Here is a 24,830-nt window from a genome sequence, read left to right on the forward strand (position 1 = left end):
AAATAAATCCCCACGAACTTACTTTTGGATACAAAACCATAAAATTTTAAAAACCACGAAAATAAATCCCCACGAACTTACTTTTGGATACAAAACCATAAAATTTTAAAAACCACGAAAATAAATCCCCACGAACTTACTTTTGGATACAAAACCATAAAATTTTAAAAACCACGAAAATAAATCCCCACGAACTTACTTTTGGATACAAAACCATAAAATTTTAACCCCACGAAAATTAATGTTTATACAGTATTGAGAGTCGGTAGGGGTGGGGTGTTCAACAGTTAGGGGACACATTGTTCCCATACACTTTGCTAATGGAAGATTTAATAATGGTGAGTATTTAGGAAATATTAGGTAATGTGAAATGAGAGCTCTGAGGATTACATTCTGTTTAATTTCACACTTACCACAAGCTGGTTAGAATAAAAAGTGAGTATGGGGAATTGTTCAATTTTCTTTTGGGCACCCGATTTGTTATCAGAAAGATTACAATGATTAACAAAGAAATTTTATTATGAGGGGGATTTTAGTGATTTTATAATTGAAATAAGGTCCACAAGAATTTAATGTCTTCTAATTTGTTCTTCTATTTGTCCTGTAATAAACTGCTTTATTTTCATTTTTCATATTAGAATGTGATGAGTTCTCTGACAATGTGACCCTACCATCTTCAGTATCCTGTAGTATAGGAGCTTTCTCTTCCGGATGTTCTAACATCTTATGTTGTACCCAGGTAGACTTTGTCTCTAGGGGAATAGAGAATAATATCTTTGTTGACCCATGTAATTATGAGTTGACCATTCGTGTTGAGACCATGACAGTGACCACATCTTTGCTGGATTACCAATGGGGCACAGAGAAGACATTTTCACTCCAGGGCGGAATAAGACTCAAGTAAGTTCAGAGAGGATTAAATAGATCAATGTTTACAAGGGATAAAACAGATTCAGTACTTGAATGGTGTAAACTTTCCACTTGCAATTGACACCACTTTAACTTTCAACATACACCATTACAGCTTTCAAAATCACCCACTCTGAACTAATGAATATTGATTCTAATTTCTAATCCTTAAGCAATACATAAAAAATTCCCAGTTGTACCATACATCATAACCTCAACACTCTACCCTATGTACCATTAATCATTTATCCTTTATACCATTCAAGGGCTGTACAAGGATAGTAGAACAAATATTCAATAAATGAGTTGTTTAGGAAATGATAAAATTGAGTATATGGAAATGGGGAATGTGTCAAAGAGACAACAACCTGACCATAGAGCAGAAAACAGCCCAAGGCCACAGATTGGTCTTCAACATAGCAAGAAAATTTAGCACCTGGAGGCATGCTTCTACTGACCCCTTAACAAAAATGTTTACTTGTTCAGCGACAAATAGAACTGGAAAATATTTATTTTAACACTTGTTTAAATCAGCTTATATTAAAATCAGAATTATTTCACTTAAACTTTTTTTCAGTTTTACTTTGAATGATTTAGCCAATGAAAATGTGTTTATGGTGAAGTTTAGTATTCACCTGTGTTTAGAAACCAGTGACCCAGATAACTGTGTTGTTGACCTGCCGATAATGGACAATGTAAAATTACCTAAAGGGACCTGTGACTGGAAAAAAGGATTCAATATTAACAGTAAGGCACTTTTGTAATTTTCATAGTTTAAAATGGTAGATATGATATTAATTTTAAACTAGTATTATTTTATAGACAAGAATCTTTAAAATTGTCTATTAGTACTGAGGAAAGAAAAAGACTACTGAAATTAAATTTACCTTTGTACAAGACTACTGACAAAGTATGAAGATTAAATTTACCAATGTACAAGACTACAGAAAAAATACACTTGAAGATTACATTTACCTATGTACAAGACTACTGAAAAAACATGAAGATTAAATTTACCTATGTACAAGACTACTGAAAAAACATGAAGATTAAATTTACCAATGTACAAAAGTACTGAAAAAAATAAGAAGGTTAAATTTACCTATGTAGAAGACTACTGAGAAAAACATGAGGATTAAATTTAACAATTTACAAGACTACTGAAAAAAGACCATGAATATTAGGTAAAAAAAATAATATATTTAATTCCAATTCACACAGATATTAGATGATATATTGATGCTTTCTTCACCCTGCTTGAAAACTGTCATTCTTTAATTTAATGTAATTGATTGAAATTTTTAATTGTAGGATTCAGCATACTAGGCTGGCTAGGGGAGACTTACGAAAATAAAGATACTCTTGATCCATATGTTGTGAATGAGTTGATGAGAGATTTACAATTGATTGACTACCTTAAGGAGCCTCAATGTAATGTGTCTACAGCCCCATATACACCAGTAAATGGTCAAGGATGGAATATAAGTCCAGGTTTGTATAGTAATACTAATATTTACATTGAGATTGATAAACTATATGTATCTATATATTACTAGTAAAGTTTAAAGTATGAAATAAGACTATATTCATATTACAGTACAGCAGTTAATAGATCGATTTGACTGATTGGTGGTATGACCCTTACATCAATAAAGGCAACAGTAGTATACCGCTGCTCAAAACTCATAAATCCATGGACAAAAAACAAAATTGGGGTAACAAACTAAAACTGAGGGAAACGCATTAAATATAAGAGGAGAACAACGACACAACATTAAAATGTAATGTCTTATTTTTTTTAAATTTTCAACACATGTATTAGAGGTCTTCTTTATAGGAAAGTTGCATTAAACTTAGACATTTTTCTTTGATAACAGTTTGTGAAGCAGAAGGCAGAAAGCCCCTGAAACAAGTTTTGAAAAAAGAATTGGAAACCTGTTTAAGAAGAAATACTGTATTGAAAATTTTAATGAACTAATGAATGATACCAATAGAAAAATTGCAAGAGTAATTCGAAAATTCTGAAAGCTTATAAAACTTTTAAAAATGTTCTTTCAGGATGCACAACAGCACCAACTCTTTCTAATTTGACATCTGAAGAAGTAACTTGTAACCTAGGCAACAGCTGTACAAGTATAAAGTGTTGTGTGACCTCTGTCAAACTTGGTAGGACCTTCACAATTGACCTTGACCTTGATGTATGTAACCAGACATTTATGGTAGGAGTGGACAGACTGACCAGGACTGTAGCACTGGCTAGCTTTGTATTTAGTCAGGAAGATGTCTTCTCCTTTGATGGTCTTATAAATGTCAGGTAAATAACCAGGACTGTAGCACTGGTTAGCTTTGTATCTAGTCCGGAAGATGTCTTCTCCTTTGATGGTCTTATAAATGTCAGGTAAATAACCAGGACTGTAGCACTGGCTAGCTTTGTATCTAGTCTGGAAGATGTCTTCTCCTTTGATGGTCTTATAAATGTCAGGTAAATAACCAGGACTGTAGCACTGGCTAGCTTTGTATCTAGTCCGGAAGATGTCTTCTCCTTTGATGGTCTTATAAATGTCAGGTAAATAACCAGGACTGTAGCACTGGCTAGCTTTGTATCTAGTCAGGAAGATGTCTTCTCCTTTGATGGTCTTATAAATGTCAGGTAAATAACCAGGACTGTAGCACTGGTTAGCTTTGTATCAAGTCCGGAAGATGTCTTCTCCTTTGATGGTCTTATAAATGTCAGGTAAATAACCAGGACTGTAGCACTGGCTAGCTTTGTATCTAGTCCGGAAGATGTCTTCTCCTTTGATGGTCTTATAAATGTCAGGTAAATAACCAGGACTGTAGCACTGGTTAGCTTTGTATCAAGTCCGGAAGATGTCTTCTCCTTTGATGGTCTTATAAATGTCAGGTAAATAACCAGGACTGTAGCACTGGCTAGCTTTGTATCAAGTCCGGAAGATGTCTTCTCCTTTGATGGTCTTATAAATGTCAGGTAAATAACCAGGACTGTAGCACTGGTTAGCTTTGTATCAAGTCCGGAAGATGTCTTCTCCTTTGATGGTCTTATAAATGTCAGGTAAATAACCAGGACTGTAGCACTGGCTAGCTTTGTATTTAGTCAGGAAGATGTCTTCTCCTTTGATGGTCTTATAAATGTCAGGTAAATAACCAGGACTGTAGCACTGGTTAGCTTTGTATCAAGTCCGGAAGATGTCTTCTCCTTTGATGGTCTTATAAATGTCAGGTAAATAACCAGGACTGTAGCACTGGCTAGCTTTGTATCTAGTCCGGAAGATGTCTTCTCCTTTGATGGTCTTATAAATGTCAGGTAAATAACCAGGACTGTAGCACTGGTAAGCTTTGTATCAAGTCCGGAAGATGTCTTCTCCTTTGATGGTCTTATAAATGTCAGGTAAATAACCAGGACTGTAGCACTGGCTAGCTTTGTATCAAGTCCGGAAGATGTCTTCTCCTTTGATGGTCTTATAAATGTCAGGTAAATAACCAGGACTGTAGCACTGGCTAGCTTTGTATCAAGTCCGGAAGATGTCTTCTCCTTTGATGGTCTTATAAATGTCAGGTAAATAACCAGGACTGTAGCACTGGTTAGCTTTGTATCAAGTCCGGAAGATGTCTTCTCCTTTGATGGTCTTATAAATGTCAGGTAAATAACCAGGACTTTAGCACTGGCTAGCTTTGTATCAAGTCCGGAAGATGTCTTCTCCTTTGATGGTCTTATAAATGTCAGGTAAATAACCAGGACTGTAGCACTGGTTAGCTTTGTATCAAGTCCGGAAGATGTCTTCTCCTTTGATGGTCTTATAAATGTCAGGTAAATAACCAGGACTGTAGCACTGGCTAGCTTTGTATCTAGTCTGGAAGATGTCTTCTCCTTTGATGGTCTTATAAATGTCAGGTAAATAACCAGGACTGTAGCACTGGCTAGCTTTGTATCTAGTCCGGAAGATGTCTTCTCCTTTGATGGTCTTATAAATGTCAGGTAAATAACCAGGACTGTAGCACTGGCTAGCTTTGTATCTAGTCCGGAAGATGTCTTCTCCTTTGATGGTCTTATAAATGTCAGGTAAATAACCAGGACTGTAGCACTGGCTAGCTTTGTATCTAGTCTGGAAGATGTCTTCTCCTTTGATGGTCTTATAAATGTCAGGTAAATAACCAGGACTGTAGCACTGGCTAGCTTTGTATCTAGTCTGGAAGATGTCTTCTCCTTTGATGGTCTTATAAATGTCAGGTAAATAACCAGGACTGTAGCACTGGCTAGCTTTGTATCTAGTCCGGAAGATGTCTTCTCCTTTGATGGTCTTATAAATGTCAGGTAAATAACCAGGACTGTAGCACTGGCTAGCTTTGTATCAAGTCCGGAAGATGTCTTCTCCTTTGATGGTCTTATAAATGTCAGGTAAATAACAAGGACTGTAGCACTGGCTAGCTTTGTATCTAGTCCGGAAGATGTCTTCTCCTTTGATGGTCTTATAAATGTCAGGTAAATAACCAGGACTGTAGCACTGGTTAGCTTTGTATCTAGTCCAGAAGATGTCTTCTCCTTTGATGGTCTTATAAATGTCAGGTAAATAACCAGAGATTAATTGTAGTTCTGATTTCATGACTTTTGAATATATTCACATGTGTATGATAAAATTAACCCCTTGAAGATTTGCACTTAGTTCAATTTATGTAAAAATTTTGAAGACAAAAGTTTTATTGACTTAATAATTACAAAAGAGATGTAATGATGAGGAACAATGAGACAGCAATCCAACAACAACCCAGTAAAACAGACAAGGTCAACATGACCTTCTACTCTTGAAAAATTCCAATGATTTGTTTTTGATATTTAACTAGGTACAAGATAGATGACTTCCAAAGTGATAACCAGTACATGATAAGCCTGGATATTGACGTCTGCTACCACTACAGCCAAGCTTGTACTGTACAGCTGCAGATCCTTCAAGATGCCCGACTTACAAAGGAAACATGCACTGTAGATTCAGGCTATGCTATTCCAAGTGAGTATTCCTTTTCAGGGGATGATCGATTATGTCAAGACTTACAAAAGACATGTTCTTTATGCTTAGGCAATGTGCTGCTAATCCTAGCAAGCCGTTTTGTAATTATGATCCATCTACATATCATTCCTAATGCTAACCTTACAAAAGACATTTAATTTTGTTCTCACTTTATTGAAGTTTTGGGATTGATTTGGCCTAGGTAAACTATAAAATAATCTTTATCACTATGATGATTGAGAACAAGTTTTTATATGACAGTGAATTATTTATCTCAATAGTTTGTTGTATATTGGAATAATTTTCATGTGTTCTGTGTCTATCATTTTAATTTGATAATTTTAAGTCTTACACTGGAAATAAAGAAAATAAAGGACATTGAAGACAAAGAAGTTTTTATAGAGATGTGTACTGAAGGCATCAATGACACCTCATATATCATTCCATATCCACATGCTAGTGTTAAAAGATTGAATAAAGCTTTCCATGATTTTGTCTTTTAACTTTCTTCTACTTAGAATATTCTGATTAATTGGTGATATTTGTTTGTAGACTTTTCCTTGGCAAGTTGGTTGACATCACAAGGTATTTCCCCCAGTATATCTGTGATACCAAGCTACATTGTGGATTTACTGACGGAGGACCTTGGGATCAATGGACATCTGAAGGAGCCTTCATGTGTCAAGGCCTCCTCTGGATGGGACACCTCAGGTAACATTGATTTATTTTAATTTAATAGATGACTAGTATTTGTTATGGTTTGATGAACAAGATTGAAAAAAAAAATCTTTACCATCATTTGTAAGAAAATGTACCATGGAAATTAGAGAAAATCCTATGTTATATCTTCAGCCCATCACAATATGAAAAAGTATTATATAAAAACATAACCTATAATACTTATGTATGATAGATATGTATGTAAATATGTCAGTTGAAAATTTGTAATGTTTTAATGATACCCAACCTAAAATAAAATTTTCAATTCTTTTTGTTTAATTTGAAGAAAGAGGACAATGATAACAAGTTTATATACCGTCTTTTGGTGTGTATAGTGCGCATTTGTGTATAGTGTGCACCCCCTTTGTGGTCCAAGAAATGAGAGAAAAAAGTTTATTGGTCATAAAATACTCCTAGACATTTTCGGAAAAGTTACAGCTCCAAAATCGGCAAACAGAAAGTTTATCGGAAAACAGGAAGTTTTTTAAATGGACACCAATGTCGGAGAATTCCGTACGGAATACGTAATTAATATGAAATTGAAAGTATTCTAACAAATGAATAAGAATTTTATTAGATTGAGATAAATATTTTAATCCAAATTTAATAAATGGTTTGAGTATCAAGGACAAGATTAAATGTTTGATGATTCTAGCTGTTAATCCGGATTATCACACCTCAATCAACGGGTCGAATCGATGTCAAAAGAAATCAGTGACAGGTTGACCTTGTTCCTAATTAAATTCGTTCAGGTTACAATTATGGGATTATCATGTTTTCAATCATAATTTCTTGAACAGTTTTAAACAGTTGTTTAAAAGTTGAAAAGTTACAAAGTAAAAAAGTATTTTTCCTAATAAATTTTTCAAAGAGTAAATCACCACTTTACAATATTAAGTCACATGACTGACCCACATGACTTGAAATCACCTGATCAATACATTAGAAAAAATGGCGGTTTATCTTTTCAAAACGAGCGTGGTTTATTCAATTTTCATACACTTTTCTTCAACTCTCTATGATGAACACATACAGAAACAGTAAGTTATGACAACAAGGAACACAGAGGCTAATTTAATCGACAGCAAAAGCTTTATTGTGTCTTTATTAAGACTTGGCAAATTTCTGGATTGCAAAACAGATGGACAAATTTACACAAAAAACGTAACAACAAAGATATAAAATGTATTTTATTTGAATAAAACATGACAAATCAAGAACAATACGATTCATATAACAATTATAACATGTAAAACATAAAAACAATCGAGGTTTTAGTAAAAATATTCTGTACTCTTCACTTCACTTGGAAATTTCTTTGTCAGAGTTTGGACCTGAAAAAAAGACTAAGAAATTATTTGTAGTCATGTATAACACGCACCCCTCTTACAAGAAACATGACCTAGGGTATAAATGTGCGCGTAATACATACCAAAAGACAGTATTTATCTATTAAAGTTTTTATTGATCATTAAGCACATATTTTTTTTTAATTTGCTTGATATGATTTGTTCATACTTTTTACAGCTTGTCCAGAAACAGTTTCCTTGACAACACTTCCATCTTATACATCATGCCAACTACCATCTTACTGTACAGGTGTACAATGTTGTACAGAGATCGGCATTCTGGGAAGGTCCTGGCAGACGTTTGTTCTGGTAGATACCTGTAAATACCGTGTCAGCATTGGGATAGAGAATCAGATGGTCAACATCACTCTGTTTGAATTTGTACAGGGAACCTGGGCAACTGTTACCCTTGGAAATGTTTTACGTTTAGGGTAAATATATTTATTATGATTGATAAAACATTACTGCTATTAAAACTCCGCCTGGTGAACTAACGCCTGTTTGAATCCTTTTGGAAGAGTCCTGTAATGAAGTGTATCAGTGTATACCTTGGTATTCTAGGTTGTCAAATATTTGTAAAAAGTAAATCATTATATGTTAACACAGAACCTTACTTGTTTGTTTATCTATTTATAGTTTGTGTCTGTGACTGTTTTTCCAGCAGTTAACCCAGACTTGATCAATGTTGAACTGGACTTTTGGATACACAATCATGACTCAATACACCTTATCGCTAATCCCTGCTGACCCGGCCGCTTGATCTTTTGACGCATACAACAATCACTTTTCCATTGTGGCGTCAGATATTTTGTTTTGTGACGTCAAAATTTTACGGGAACCTTTGTGATATGCAGTAATGGCAGACAAATAGCGATAAGGTGTCTTAAAAACAAAATCCAAATGCTGTCATTAACTTTATCTTTAATCATGATTAGTTCTTTGAATGATAAATTCCTAAGAAATGAACTCATCATAGATACCAGTACTGAAATTTTGAATTTGCACAAGACACGTGTTTCGTCTACAAAAGACTCCATCCGTGATGCCCCAATAAAAAAAGTTAAAAAGGCAAAATAAAGTACTAATTTGAAAAGCATTGATGACCACATTCTCCCAAAAGTTTTGCCAAATACAGCTAAGGTTATCTATTCCTGAGGTAGAAAAGCCTTAGTATTTCAAAGAATTCAAAGGAAACGATCATTATTATTTTTTTTCAGATACATGGCTCAGGAAATAACTGCTGAAAACGTTTACCAGTTTACAGTGAATGTCAGTATCTGTTTTGAGAGTGCCGGGGACTGCCATTATGAATATACTGTGTTCGATAATACAAAGATTCCCATACCACCTTGTAACTGGACAGAAACAGAACATAATGTCCCAGGTAAGTGTTACTCACTCTAATGTCAGAATTTTTTTTCAAACTGACAGGGGGTCCTCGGTGGCCGAGTGGTCTAAGTAGTTACTACTGTAATCACTAGCCAGTCAACACTGAGGTTGTGGTTTGATTCCCGCTCATGCTGTTGCACTTGACTCCAATGTTAATTGACTAGGATTGTCAGTTTTCCTATGGATGGTAGGTTGTTTTTTCCTGGGACTCCAGCTTCCTCCAATAACAACTGGCCGCTACGAAATAGCCAAAATGCGGTGCCTAAAAGTGATGTTAAAAAAATCAAATCAAATCAAACTGACACTGCACTGTAAGTATTTGTTTCAAGAACAGTTTTTTTGTAAGGAACACACACCTGTCAATGAAGTCTATTTAGTTAGAACATGCACACATACCTGCCAAGTTTTGAAAGTGCCCATGGGGGTTTTAGTGCGCGACAACAATTTCAAAGGTTACAATTCTTTACGAAGACTATTTTGCGTGTGCTGTTTTGTGGTCTAGAAAAAGTGTCATATTTGTAAGATGAGCTTACATGCCTTTTCTAAAGTTTATTTGCATGATTCTAGTTATTATGTATCAGTAGAAAAGATGAACATGTAGCTGCAAGACCAGGAATTAATTTCATGTGTAAGGATATTAACTAATTGTTGACTTTTCCAATTTAAAATTATGCACAAAGAAAGACCTTTTTCAGGTTGGGAACAATACCTAGGGGTATCCCTTCGATGTAAGGACATTAAAAACCACTTTTTAAGTAAAATGAGCACATATTCTGATATTCATATTATTTGAAGAAACTTTTCCCAAAGAATTATACATCTTATGATCAATCTGGTATAATATGGTCAACACATGTCCAAGAATTTTGGTATGTTCTTGGCCTAATCATGTATATCTTCTTTATTTTTCAAATTATTGGACCCTACATTTAGAAAAGTAGTTCTAAATATAATGTCAGAATTTCCCATTTTTAAGTTAAATAAAAATTTACATTTTTCATTTTTATTTTTCACAGAAGGTAAATGCCCCCTTGACTAAGGGAAGTCCCCTCATTTAAGGGATTCCTCATGTGGATTTTTTTGAGATCACCATACAATGAGGTAGAGGATATGACACTCACCTCCCTGTTAATGTCTAGCTGAATATAGAGAGTAATTGTGACTTCTACATCTGCTTGAGTAGCTGTCATATGATTTCTCAATCTTAATATGTTGTTCTTTTGAAAATTTTAGGATTCCAGCTTTCTGATTGGTTGAGTGAATTTGGCTACCCAGATACTATACCATTATCAGCCCTGGCAGCCACACAGCTGATGGAACACCTTGGTCTCAATGCATATGTTAACCCCACACAGTGTGATAGGACAAGTACCTTATACACACCAGCTGTAAATGGATGGAAATCAGGTTAGACTTCAGTAGACTTGTTAGTTATTCCTTTTCCTCCTATGTCTATAAGAAACATTTAATACATTAAGATCTTTTTTTTCTTTCTTTTTTGATTAAACACTGTTTCTGAAAATCTTTTATGATATTCAATTATTTTTTGGGACAGTATTATTAGCTCACCTGACCTGAAAGGTCAAGTGAGCTTTTCTCATCACTTGGCGTCCGTCGTCCGTCGTCCGTCGTCCTGCATCCGTCGTCCGTCGTCCGTAAACTTTTACAAAAATCTTCTCCTCTGAAACTACTGGGCCAAATTCTACCAAACTTGGCCACAATCATTCTTGGGGTATCTGGTTTAAAAAATGTGTGGCGTGACCCGTCAAACCAACCAAGATGGCCGCCATGGCTAAAAATAGAACATAGGGGTAAAATGTAGTTTTTGGCTTATAACTCAAAAACCAAAGCATTTAGAGCAAATCTGACATGGGTAAAATTGTTTATCAGGTCAAGATCTATCTGCCCTGAAATTTTCAGATGAATCGGACAACCCATTGTCGGGTTGCTGCCCCTGAATTGGTAATTTTAGGAAAATTTTGCTGTTTTTGGTTATTATCTTTGAATATTATTATAGATAGAGATAAACTGTAAACAGCAATAATGTTCAGCAAAGTAAGACCTACAAATAAGTCAACATGACCAAAATTGTCAGTTGACCCCTTAAGGAGTTATTGCCCTTTATAGTCAATTTTTAACAACTTTTCGTCATTTTTTGTAACTTTTCTAAAAATCTTCTTCTCCAAAACTACTTTGCCAAATTTAACCAAACTTGGCCACAATTATCATTGTGGTTTATAGTTTAAAAAATGTGTCCGATGACCCAGCCTACTAAACAAAATGGCCGACATGGCTAAAATTAGAACATAGTGGTAAAATGCAGTTTTTGCTTTATATCTTTGAAACTAAGACATTTAGGGCAAATCTTTCAAGATTTAAATGTCCATCAGAATAAGATATATCCCCTCACAAATTTTGAGTTGAATCGGACAACCTGTTGTTGGGTTGCTGCCCTAAAATTGGTGATTTTAAGGATATTTTGCAGTTTTTGGTTATTATCTTGAATACTATTATAGATAGAGATAAACTGTAAACAGCAATAATGTTCAGCAAAGTAAGATCTACAAATAAGTCAGCATGATCAAAATTGTTAGAGGACCCCTTAAGGAGTTATTGCCCTTTATAGTCAATATTGAACAACTTTTCGTCATTTTTGTAACTTGTATAAAAATCTTTTCTAAAACGACTTGTCCAAATTTAACCAAACTTCGCTATAATCATAATACTAGGGTATCTATTTTAAAAAAAAGTGTCTAATGACCCCGCCTACCAACGAAGATGGCCGACATCAGTAAACACATTAACAGGTCAGCGACACAGGCTCTTGAGAGCCTCTAGTTTTTAGAGGTTGTGGACGAATCTAAGAAGAGACCATTATTTTTTTCACATTTGTTTAATCCATTGCCTTTTATACATTACCTTACAATTAGGCTTCTTTCAACTGAGAAAGGTTGCAATGTGTAAAAGTTGATTTTGTCTTTGACATTGTACAACAGCTTATAATTTGTTAAATAATGTACTACATTTTTTATTTTAAACACTAGTTTTCATTTTAACATCATGATTTATCATGGATACCAAAGATATAGTGGTAACCGTGTTGTGTGGGTTTTTTTTAGGTTGTTCCTCTGTAACTCCTGCCTCAATCCTGGGTGATGATGTTACCTGCCATCTTGATGATTCATGTACTGGTGTCGTCTGCTGTCTCCATTCAACAAGACTGGATAGGACCTTTAACTCCTATTTCAAACTGGATCCCTGTACACAGAAACTGATGATTGGAGTAGAAAAGTACCAGTTTGAATTCTCTCTATTTGATTTCCAGTTTGATGTGGATCAGATATTCCACTTAGATAAAGTGTTTCAGATATTGTAAGTTTTACTTTTCAGTTGTGGCCATTTTGTTTAAACATTTAAAGTTTCCTCACAGCGAAGATGAAAGATGAGCTTGGTGAAATATAAAATGCAAACCGCAAAATAGATGGGAAAGTTCTTGATAGATTTATAATGTTTCATTCAGTAATATATATTTATGATACATTGTTTTCAATATTTTTGTTTTGTAATTATTTCACTTTTTATTTCACCATAAAGTAAACCAATATTCTCTGAACCTTACAATATGTTCAAATAACAATCATAGAATTATTCATATATATATCATTAATCAAATATTTTTAAGGATTGATGGTTCATTAAAAAAAAACTTGAAGCCATATATGTTTTGTATTTATTTAGTTTCAACACCAATATTGTTGGGTCAAAAACAGCAAACAGCATGTACTAAAAATAAATTTTTGAAATTCTCAATTTTTACATTGTTCATGCTATAGTTTTTGATACATAATATAACAGTTGTAGCCCTTAGTTGAGGTCAATAGTATGTTATATCGACCTCTGACTTTGTCCTCATTCAATATCCTTCTCATAGGTGGACATAACTTTGTATCCACCTCATAAAAAGGCTATAATTGTATATTATTTACTTCCCACCTACAAAGTAATCCTGTTTATTTTCCAGATACAAAGTAAAGGATTTACCAGGTGACAGAGCTTATTTAGTGGACATGACAATTCTATTCTGTTTGAATGATCCTTCACCGTGTGATGTTAATGTGACCATCTTTGACAAAGCAAGATTACCCAAGAGAGATTGTTCATGGTCAACTGGTTTCATACAAACTGGTAAGTCATCTTAAGTGAAATTTTAAAAGCCGATTGTATTAAGTGTGTAGCTAAATGTGTTATCTTTGGTTAGCTTGCTTGCTAGCTGAACTGTGAAGTCATAATAATGTAAGGTATACTACTCTCCTATTGAAGTTGTCTAGTTCTACAGACAGGTAGATTGGTTATCTGTCGGACTTGTCTACTGTTAATGGAGGGTAGTTTACCTAATCTAATAATGATATCACAGTTCAGCTAGCAAGCAAGCTAACCAAAGACATTACTTTTGCCTACACACTCAATGGAATCAGCTGTAATCATGTATGTGGACTCATAACTATCTCATAGAGTGTTGCTTGACTTCTTCTTCAGATGTATACTGACCACTAGATATTTAATTTAGAATTTGTTTATATTGTTGGGTTGATGCTTTATTGCTGATTATTACATACTTCATTTATTTTTTATTTTTTTTGATTTAGAAATATTGGTTTAAATAAAATATAGTTTAACTCACATGTTCTTCAATAGTAAAGTCTGGCCAACGATAATATATAGTTGTTTACATCTGGTAGATTGTTGTCTCATTGGCAATCATACCACATCTTTTTATTTTTGTATCTTATATAAGTCAATATGTTAATTCCCTATATCTGTATACTATAAACCAGCTTAATTTTGGAAAGTGATTTTTCATGAGCAGAAAAATATCGTGAATATAAATAGTCGAGAATATTTGAAACTAAATAGCGAAATTAAATAGCTGAGAAAAAGGCTAGAAAGGCTCAATGCAAAATAAAGTATCCTTGAAAATAAGTTGGTAAACAGTATTGAATGTATGTTATAAATGAAAGTCAGTTCCTTAGTTGATACTTATCACACTTATTTTGTAGACTGGTCCTTAAAAGATTGGTACACAGACAATGGTTTCACCAATAACACAGACTTATCAGCAGACGCCATAGCCAAGCTGATGGAAAGTCTAGGACTGACAGAGTACATGTTAGATACATCATGTGACAGGACAGAGTCGTCTTCTGTATATGCTCTGGCATACCAAGGATGGAGCTCTGGTAAATAATTTTACAACTATAATGTGTATACAATTTGAATGTTTATTGAATATTATTATATCAGTGACATTGCCATTTAGGCCACAATGCCAGTACAAAAAGGCAACAATAGTGCACTAATCTGCTATGTCAGTCTGTGAAACTCTTTTTATGCCCCACCTACGATAGTAGAGGGGCATTATGTTTTCTGGTCTGTGCGTCCGTCCGTCTGTCCCGCTTCAGGTTAAAGTTTTTGGTCAAGGTAGTTTTTGATGAAGTTTAAGTCCAATCGACTTCAAACTTAGTACACATGTCCCCTATGATATGATCTTTCTAATTTTAATGCCAAATTAGAGTTTTTACCCCAATTTCACGGTCCACTGAACATGGAAAATGATAGTGCGAGTGGGGCATTCGTGTACTGAGGACACATTCTTGTTCAGCTATGTCTTAATAGTATTTTCTATAATTGGATAAGTTATCCTCTGATAACAATTGGTCATCTGTGAAGCATCATTTCAGCATTCATCTTGGCAATGATAAGAACCGAATATCTTCAGTCAGGCTTTGAAACATCACCAGGTGCTGTTAATTATGTGTTTTGGCATATACTATATGTTTATGCTTTCATGATTTTTCTTTGAACTTTTTAGGTTGTTTTACTCCTGTAACTCTGGCTTCATTGGACGATAGCACTATAACCTGTAATCTGGACAGCTCATGTAGGGCTATAGAGTGCTGCTTGGATGTCCCTGTCATTAAGAAGTCTGCTCACATTTTTATGAATTTGGACACCTGTAACTACCAGCTTAGAGTGGGAATTGAGAAACATCAGTTTAATATAACACTGAGGGACTATCAGTTTGGTGAATGGACCATTGTTGATTTGAATGGTGTCTTCAGAATGAAGTAAGATGGCCAACCAAACACGTTCACTAAAAGTAATTTGGAGTGTTTAATTTCAATAAAATTTTGACAAAATGTTTACTTTGACAATATAACAAAGATATAAAAAAAAATTCAAAAAACTTAAACCACAAACTTTATCGGAAAATTTTCAATGGACAAATAGCAGTTTGACTAACACCAATTTCGATCATTGAGAAGCTTAATATTTTCTGAAAAATAGAACGAATTTAACACGTTCAACTGATTTTTATCTCCCTGTAGTGTTTTGTATCACCTTTTAAAAGTTGTTGGTTTTATTTCAATTTTTAGTTTCAAAGTATATGACACATTTGAACAAATATTGTTATGATTAAACTCAAAAGTATTTAAGGTAAAGTGACCTGAAGGTTTTGATAGCTTTTGAGGTAGATGATGTTATTTTTGTGCTTTATATAGAATATTACCATAAAAGTGTATTTTTTGGTGGTACATTTGAAAAGATTCTTCAACTGTTGTATTTTTATTCCAGCTTTATAATCCATGATTTGTATGCAGAGAATGAATACCTCATCTCTTTGAACATCAGTGTATGTTTTGAACAGGACAGCTGCCATCTTGTTTATGATGTCTTTAACAATGTTAGGCTGCCGCGACCTACTTGTGATTGGAATAAACAATTTCAGATTTCTGGTAAGTCAACTTATGTTTAGATTCATGGCCTCTTTCCATTCTCACATGATAAATTCTGAGATGTAACATGTTGTATTGCAATTCTTGATCAACATATGAACTTGGTGATTTTAGGAAATTTGAAATAACATTCTGTTCAAATGATTCAATCATTATTGACAATGTGTACAATACTAGTCCTATCACATATTTGCATGACCCCAAAAAATTAAATATTAAGTGCATTTCAGATATAATTCATTTAGTGATTTAATGTTGGACGTATCTAAAAAAAAAAAGACTATTTGTTTAAAACTGTGATGACATTTAACATCTTGAAAGGTAACTTTTAGTATCTACATTTATGACTGGAAATTGTCCTTTTGAAAATAGATGAATATTCAAGAAATAGTCTATTGATTGAAAGTTTGTTGCATAAAAGTGGGAACCTTGGTTCATTTTTACTATGAGTTGCCCGGGGCCTCCACCATGTAATATATCTGATTAAGGTTAGAGGACTATTTTCAAGAATAAAATTTAAAAACACAGAGATTTCAAATTTGGATTAAAAAAACAAAAAGAGTATGATACAAATAATGATCATAACAATCATGGATAAGGCAAGACAGTTCTTGAAATTACTGATTCAATATACAGATATAAAACGCTTCCAAATGTAGATTCTTATTTCAGACTTCTCTATATCTGAATACAAGAAGATGCTGAATGTGACAGTCATGGCTGACCACCAGGTGTCAGAGTTACTGGAGAAATTAGGTATCGCTGAATTCATGAACCCAGTCCCTTGTGATAGGAATTCTGCTAGGTTCAACTCCTCAATGGAATGGGTGAATGGTAAGTGTTGATTGGGTAATACACAGGTCATGTGACAAAAACTCTGCTAGGTTCAACTCCTCAATGGAATGGGTGAATGGTAAGTGTTGATTGGGTAATAACAGGTCATGTGACAAAAACTCTGCTAGGTTCAACTCCTCAATGGAATGGGTGAATGGTAAGTGTTGATTGGGTAATATACAGGTCATGTGACAGAAACGCTGCTAGGTTCAACTCTTCATTAGAATGGGTGAATGGTAAGTGTTGATTGGGTAATACAAAGGTCATGTGACAGAAACTCTGCTAGGTTCAACTCCTCATTAGAATGGGTGAATGGTAAGTGTTGATTGGGTAATAACAGGTCATGTGATTAATTTACACATCAGTTACATTGGTTGATTACCAGGTCCTGTGGAAGAAAACTCTGATAGGTTAACTTCTATATTTGATCTCATTGAATTGGTGGCCACTTGGATTCTTAATTGAAAGGATTGCCATATTGTTGTTCTACCTGCACCTTTTTCATATAATTTAGATTTTGAAATGTACAACTTTTCATGAAATTGAGAATGGAAATGGGGAATGTGTCTAAGAGACAATAACCTGTCCAAAGGACAGAAAACAACTGAAGTCTAACAATGGGTATTCAACACAGCGAGAAAATCCCACACCCGGAGGCAGGTTTCAGCTGGTTTCATTCGTTGCATAAGGTAAAAATATAACCTTTCCCATATTGGTTGATTTTCATGAAATCGAGAAAATATCAACTTTTGCTCTGAGGCTCAGATTCTTTAGGTAATGTTTGTATGATGATTGTAAGCTGTCATATCAAATTCACTTATGAGGGGCCTGATGGGGTGGGTCTCATCACAATTCAAGAGTTGATTTATTTGTCAATCATGATTCACAGAAAATAAATTTCCATGATCACAGATCACAAAAATATAAAAAAAATAATTAAAAAATCTAGAAAAGTGGATCACAATAGTGAAAAGGCGCTTAGAAAAGAATGAAAATAACCAATCAGGCCCCTCACTTATCTTCTTTTTTATTTTCACAGATTGTACAGAAACAATTACTGCCTTAAGAAAGCTGGAAAACACCACTACATGTCACCTGCTATCTTCCTGCACTGGTATAGAATGTTGTTCAACCTCTGACAGTCTGGGACTGACCTTGAACTCCTATGTGTACATTGACCCCTGTAACTACAGACTATCTATTGGGATAGAACAGATACAGCTGAACTATTCACTGGTGGATTATAACTGGGGAGAGTGGATAAATTACTCTCTTTACGATGTCTATAATCTAAAGTAGGAACCTATGTTACATTTTTATTCCCCACCTACTATAGTATAGGGGCTTCCTGTTTTCTGGTCTGTGCATTCGTTTGTTTGTTCATTTGTGTCTGTTCCACTTCAGTTTAAAGTGTTTGGTCAAGGTACTTTTTGATGAAGTTAAAGTCCAATCAACTTGAACCTTTGTACATATGTTCCCTATGATATGCTCATTCTAATTTTAATACCAAATTAGAGTTTTGACACCAATTTCTTGGTTCACTGATCATAGAAAATGATAGTGCGAGTGGGGCATCTGTGAACTATAGACATCTTCTTGTACAGATTATTTCAAATAGACATACAAATATTTTTCATTCCATATAATTTAATTCTATATTCCATTTTTCAGAAATAAATCATTCAAAATGTTGATGACTTTGCGGTTACATGACAAAATAATGTTTATGAACTGATGTAACACAATTTGTGTTCCAATCTACTAGTTACATAATTAATACAATTTCAAGTACATGTATTTGACCCTTGCAGACATTTATCGTTCATGTATTTTGCTGACGTTATATAATTGCATTGCGCAGATGTTAATAATATTGTCAACTGACCAACCTAGTACATGTATTACTTAATAGCTAGACTACTCTATACAACTGTTGACATTTATGGCTATTTTTGAACTTGATGGATGGCCCCTCTGAACTATAAAAGATCCAGCTTTGGACTCGAACAGGAGGAGATTGGTACAAGAGATTGTAAGATTCCGCCAAGGTCTCCCCCCTCGTGGGTAGGCTGGAACACATGCGCTTAATATCCGAAATACTCTAACAGGAACGAACAGTTATACTATACGATCACGTGCCCGTGTGAGATATTGAACATTCGAACAATTCAACTTTAAAGACAGTTTGTGAACAATCAAACATTTAGAATCTTTTCTTGACTTTGTAATTACATAATAAAATATATTTAATCATTATTGACTTCGTCACACTGACAGACAAAAAACTTGCAGCCAATTAGAAGACATGATACATCCAAAATTAAAATTATAAAAACATAGTATGATTAGGATTGGCAAAGGGTTAGATTTTAAAATTGTTTGTCGGGCTTTATTCAATATATCCATTACAAAAGACTAAAATAAAAAACAGTATTGAAAATAAAATATGGTAATGATTTATCTTATCACATGATGCTGCATGCCTTCATTAAGGTGGTACCTAACACTACAGGGAGATAAATCTGTAAAATCAGCTAAACGTTTTAATAACATTGTATTTTTAAGGAAATATTAAGCTTCTCAATGATCAAAATAAGTGTTTGTCAAACTGCTAATTATCCAACCTTTTTTTTCTGAGAAAGTGATTGGTTCAAGTTTTCTGAAATTTTTATATTTTTTCAAAAGTAAATATTTTGTCAAAATTTTATGAAAATTAAACGAGCCAAATTAATTTTAGTCAAGGTGTTGGGTACCACCTTAAATATAAAACTGTATTTCCAATATTTATACTATTATAGGTAAAAGTATTATATTTGACATGTATTTCATAGGTAAAAAAAACCTAGTACTTATCAATATACTGTCAGACACTAAATATTTAGGAAAAACTGATTATTATAATGTAATTACAGTTTATATATAACGGATCTAGTAGGAAATTCTGACAAGTAAGAAAATTCAGTATTTCTTAATCTGCATGATCAAACTGATTTAATCTACACTTCAAAATACCATTGGTATTTTTAAATGTGCCAGGTGGGATGAAGTATTTTTCTTGTTGTTTGGTCTTTTATAACACCTATCTGTAACTGCATGAAAATATGTTATATTTATTAATTATATGTGAGTGATTGTAAACTTTTTATGCATGGAGAAAAATGTATTGACCATAATTGCATGACAGCTTTCTGTTACATGTATTCTGTTTTGACAACACTTTCAGGCTCTTGCATGGATAAACTTATTTAATATAAACAAAATGAGGATGTTAAATTTGATGTATGTCTTTTTGTGCTTCTTTGTTACATTTGTTGTTTTTATAGTGATTTAGATGATAACACAATGTTGACTGCTGTACCCCTAGTTTTTTACCTTTTTACTTATTGTGTCTGTTTGTTTTGTTCATGCATCGGAGACAAACTAATGGAATTTTATGCGACTGTCATTCAAGTGGGAGGTTCGGCTAGCTATAAAACCAGGTTCAATCCACCATTTTCTACATTTGAAAATGCCTGTACCAAGTCAGGAATACGACAGTTCTTGTCAATTTGTTTTTGATGCGTTTTGTTATTTGATTTTGCCATGTGATTATAGACTTTCTGAAATTAATTTTCCTCTGAGTTCAGTATTTTTGTGATTTTACTTTTTGTATACTGTAAATTCAGCAATTATTGTGTGCTTTTATTATTGCGATTTTATCTTTTTAGATTAAAATGCGATTTAAATTTTTAATATTTTGAGAAAAATCCTGTTTAATTCATATAACAAATTTCAATTGAGAGTTTAAATTATTGTGATTATAACCCTGTAGTGTTTTTCACAACAATAAAAACTTAGCAATAATTCCTTAATTTACAGTATATAGAACATAGAAGAATAAAAGTATAATTTGTTTATACATTTTCTGGACATAATGAAAAGAATCTCAGAAAGAAAAAAAAATTATAAATGTTGTGGAATTCTAGAACATAGGCCAGTTAAATATTGACACTAATGAACTGGTAGACTGTGATTGTTGATTGTCAGAAGTAAACAAGGGAAAAACTTTTGAATGCTTACCAATGAAAGTGAACAATAAGAATTCGGAGTTTAGTATGACATCCATTATCACTGTACTAGTATACAAATTTTTTAGGGGCCAGCTGAAGGACACCTACGGGTGCGGGAATTCTCGCTACATTAAAGACTTATTGGTGGCATTCGGCTGTTGACTGCTCTATGGTCGGGTTGTTGTCGCTAAAATTGACACATTCCCCATTTCCTTTCTTAATTTTAATAGTAATTTGTGTCTAAACAAAAGTATTGAATTTATTACTTACTGTTGATAAGTTTAATCTTATGTGATTTCCTTTGCTGAGTTAAGTTCCCTGAAAAGATTTATAAACCTAGGACAGGTCCTTAATAAATCATTACTTACATAAAAAAATTCATCAATAAAGTTTTTAGGAAAATAAAATAATTTCAACTTGAAATACTGGTCTCTGGTTATGACAAGTGTTAAACATTACATTCTGTGGATTCATTATTATTCGTTGGATACCAATTTTCATGGATTTCATGGAAACGGGTGAACCACGAAATTAAAAGTTCAAGAAATGCCAAATTGTCTATAGGCTTGCATGCAGATTTAGACAAAACCACGAAATTGGTACCAATGAAAATAAATGTATCTACAGTACATATGATTTGAAAATAATTATAGATGTTCTTTGGTTTCAAATACATATTTTATTATACTTTCCAGTTTTGTAGCAGAAGACCTGATTGGAGATGAACAGTATGTAATCAGTTTGAATATATCTATATGTCTGGAATCATCAGGGCCATGTGAGGTGGCACTGGTCATCTTTGATAATGACCGCCTGTCTAAACCTACATGTGACTGGAATACAGAATTTATAATACCAGGTAAATAGTTGTTATCTCCTTAAGGTGGTACCTAACACTACAGGGAGATAACTCTGTAAAATCAGCAGAACGTTTTCATGATGTTGTGTTCATAAGGAAATATTATGCTTCTCAATGATCAAAATAAGTGTTTGTCAAACTGCTATATAACCAGTGTATTTTTTCTGATAAAATGGTTGGTTCAAATTTTTTGAAATTTTTATATTTTTGTCAAAGGGTCAAAGTAAATACTTTGTCAAAATTTTAAGAAAATTAAACGAGGCAAATTAATTTTTGTTAAAGTGTTAGGTACCACCTTAATATAACTTTTACTTAAAGACTCACCAAATTTATTGAGCGTTATTTTCATTAAAATGTATAATATCAAAAATGAGATCTGGTATGATTGTTAATTAGACAACTATCCACCAAAGTTCAGATGAAGTGAATGAAAGCAATTATAGGCAATCCTATGGCCTTCAACTAAGAGAAAAACTCACACCGTAAAGTCGTCTATAAAAGGCCTTGAAATAGAAATATATGAAGCAATTCAAATTAGAAAACTAACAGCCTTATATTGAAACAATTTACAAAAAACAAATATGACAGACGTGAACCATTGACATTTAAAACCACTGAAGTACAGGCTCGTTCTGACTTTGTACAGGCACATACAGAATGTTTCATAGAACTTGTTTGCCGGTGCCAAACCCTTCATATACATGTAATGCACGATTATGGTGAAAAATACATAATGACACTAAACCAAAATAAGAAACATCATTCATATTATTTTTATACATATATTATATCCTGCTGGAAAGATGTGTAATTGTTAAATCAGTCGCTATGATTTCATATTTCGTATTGTTTACACATTAGTTATTGGGTGGACACCAATGCTACTGTACTGTGAATATTTAATAAATGTATATATACATTTTGTACTTAAAGAGCTGCACTGCTTACAAATTTAGCTATTATTATATAAAAGATTTTTATCAGTCATTGAAATCATGCTTAGATAACTATCTGCAAAGTTTGATTCTTCTTCATTTAAATTTTGAAAATATAGAGAAAGAATATTAGTGAAAATTTAGAATGAATATTCATGAACAATATTTGTATTATTTTACAGGATTTTCTCTGAACACCTACCTGCTTGGTAAAGGTTTGGACCCTGATACAACAACACAGTTATCAATCCACATGGCTTCCCAACTCCTCCATGATATAGGTGTGGCTCCAGCACTACTGGATACACAATGTGATAGAGAGAGTCTGCCATACCATCCCTCGTCTGATGAGATTGGATGGAATAAAGGTAACAGTAGAAACTGTATAATCATCTTTTGATAAATATCAATAAAAAACCTTAATTTTGAAATTATATATAGAAACTAAGGTTTCAACTCCCTCAGACAAAGTTTGTCTATATTTTAGGTCCTTTTTAGCTATATAGATCTTCAAACTGTATCAGTTTTATTCTGTTTGGCTTTCAAATATTTAGCTTTGAGTGTTTTTAATGAAGGTTAATCTAGAAAAGTACTTGGGATGTAAAGTGGAAATCTTCCAATATGGTTATAAATCTTTTCACATAAGATATAAAAAAACAGTATTTTTGGACAAACTTTCTTAACTGTGTTATTTTTAGGTTGCACACAACAAGTGACATTACCAAATCTGCCAAACGGAACAAACTGTCACTTTTATGACAGCTGTACCGGTGTGTCATGTTGTACAGACATTGACCTGATTCAACATTCCATCACATGGGTACTCAGGATAGAGACGTGTCAATACCAGATGTTTGTTGGTATCGAGAAGATTGAGATCGGTATAAGTTTACTGGATTATAACTTCGGGAAGAAGGACTATTTTAAATTACATGGAGTGTTTGGGATAGAGTGAGTTTTTATTAATTTTTAGCAGAAATACACATAAAGGACATTAAATATCATAAGCTAAAAAGAGACAGAAAACACCATTGTAAAAAATAGCTATGTTTAAAAAAAAAATTCATGTAATGCCACACAAAAACAAAAGCATTGAGCATCACAAACTTATTTAAAACATTGGTGTCTTGATCTGAAGATCCTTTTGAAGTGTCATACCAAAGTCTGGGTCCACAATGTCCATGTTTTCTATATCTACTGTGCTCTGGTGTCCAGCAAGTCTCAAAACGGCCATCAGACAACAAATCAAATTTGAGACAAAGAATTTATAGACTGGTGTTACTTGTATTCCTTTTGTAGATACATGGTAGAAGATCTTGCCCAGACATACAGAGTGAACATGAACCTGACAGTTTGTATGGAGTCTAGTGAACCATGTGATATCATTGTTCCTGTCCTCGTAGATACAGTTCTACCCAAGCCTGTGTGTAATTGGAAAACAGGGTTTATAGATCCAGGTAAAGAATATGTAAGAGATAATGGGGATTATTTATTTTTATGGATGGATGAAAAATTGCATATTTTGTGAAAACTTGATTTTATGGTTTTCTCAAAGTTTATATAAAAGTTTGCTAAGAATTGTACTTCCTTCAGCATTTAAATTTGTGGTTCCCATGTACCACGAAATGTACGAAAATTGGTATTCCGCCATTCATATATAGATATAGGAAGATGTGGTATGAGTGCCAATGAGACAACTCTCTATCAAAGTCACATTTTATAAAAGTAATAATTGAAAAGATCGTTACAGAACTTTCCATTTTAGCATTCTAACCAAGACCATGCAAGCTTACCAGTTTTGAAATGGAAAAGTTTGTCTAGGAAAGGATAACGTTATTATTATGTTTCATTGCTATTTTGTGCATTTTTCCTTTGATCTTTTTTTTGTCATAATTTTCATATCATGCTACTCGCTTATCGCTAGAAACTAAGCAGGCACGTGGCGTTGCTAACGAAATGGACATGAAATTG

The 24,830-nt window shown here is 33.5% G+C and overlaps 1 protein-coding gene across 1 annotated transcript in view; it reads left to right on the forward strand.

Annotated features, from left to right (window-relative positions):
- LOC139501998 (uncharacterized) overlaps positions 1 to 24,830 on the forward strand; it is a 155,650-nt gene that overhangs the window by 102,184 nt on the left and 28,636 nt on the right. Inside the window, exons 74-94 of the mRNA XM_071291318.1 lie at positions 639 to 900; positions 1,487 to 1,656; positions 2,221 to 2,400; positions 2,968 to 3,223; positions 5,767 to 5,930; positions 6,483 to 6,641; positions 8,178 to 8,430; positions 9,217 to 9,383; positions 10,622 to 10,795; positions 12,508 to 12,760; positions 13,410 to 13,573; positions 14,446 to 14,625; positions 15,258 to 15,513; positions 16,022 to 16,182; positions 16,855 to 17,016; positions 18,056 to 18,311; positions 19,929 to 19,964; positions 21,761 to 21,924; positions 23,042 to 23,227; positions 23,558 to 23,810; positions 24,159 to 24,316. Of these exons, the coding sequence (XP_071147419.1) occupies positions 639 to 900; positions 1,487 to 1,656; positions 2,221 to 2,400; positions 2,968 to 3,223; positions 5,767 to 5,930; positions 6,483 to 6,641; positions 8,178 to 8,430; positions 9,217 to 9,383; positions 10,622 to 10,795; positions 12,508 to 12,760; positions 13,410 to 13,573; positions 14,446 to 14,625; positions 15,258 to 15,513; positions 16,022 to 16,182; positions 16,855 to 17,016; positions 18,056 to 18,311; positions 19,929 to 19,964; positions 21,761 to 21,924; positions 23,042 to 23,227; positions 23,558 to 23,810; positions 24,159 to 24,316 (4,014 nt within the window). The remainder of the gene's footprint in view (positions 1 to 638; positions 901 to 1,486; positions 1,657 to 2,220; positions 2,401 to 2,967; positions 3,224 to 5,766; positions 5,931 to 6,482; positions 6,642 to 8,177; positions 8,431 to 9,216; positions 9,384 to 10,621; positions 10,796 to 12,507; positions 12,761 to 13,409; positions 13,574 to 14,445; positions 14,626 to 15,257; positions 15,514 to 16,021; positions 16,183 to 16,854; positions 17,017 to 18,055; positions 18,312 to 19,928; positions 19,965 to 21,760; positions 21,925 to 23,041; positions 23,228 to 23,557; positions 23,811 to 24,158; positions 24,317 to 24,830) is intronic.

Source organism: Mytilus edulis, chromosome 13 (assembly GCF_963676685.1).
Source record: "Mytilus edulis chromosome 13, xbMytEdul2.2, whole genome shotgun sequence".
Classification (NCBI taxonomy): Eukaryota; Metazoa; Mollusca; class Bivalvia; order Mytilida; family Mytilidae; genus Mytilus; species Mytilus edulis.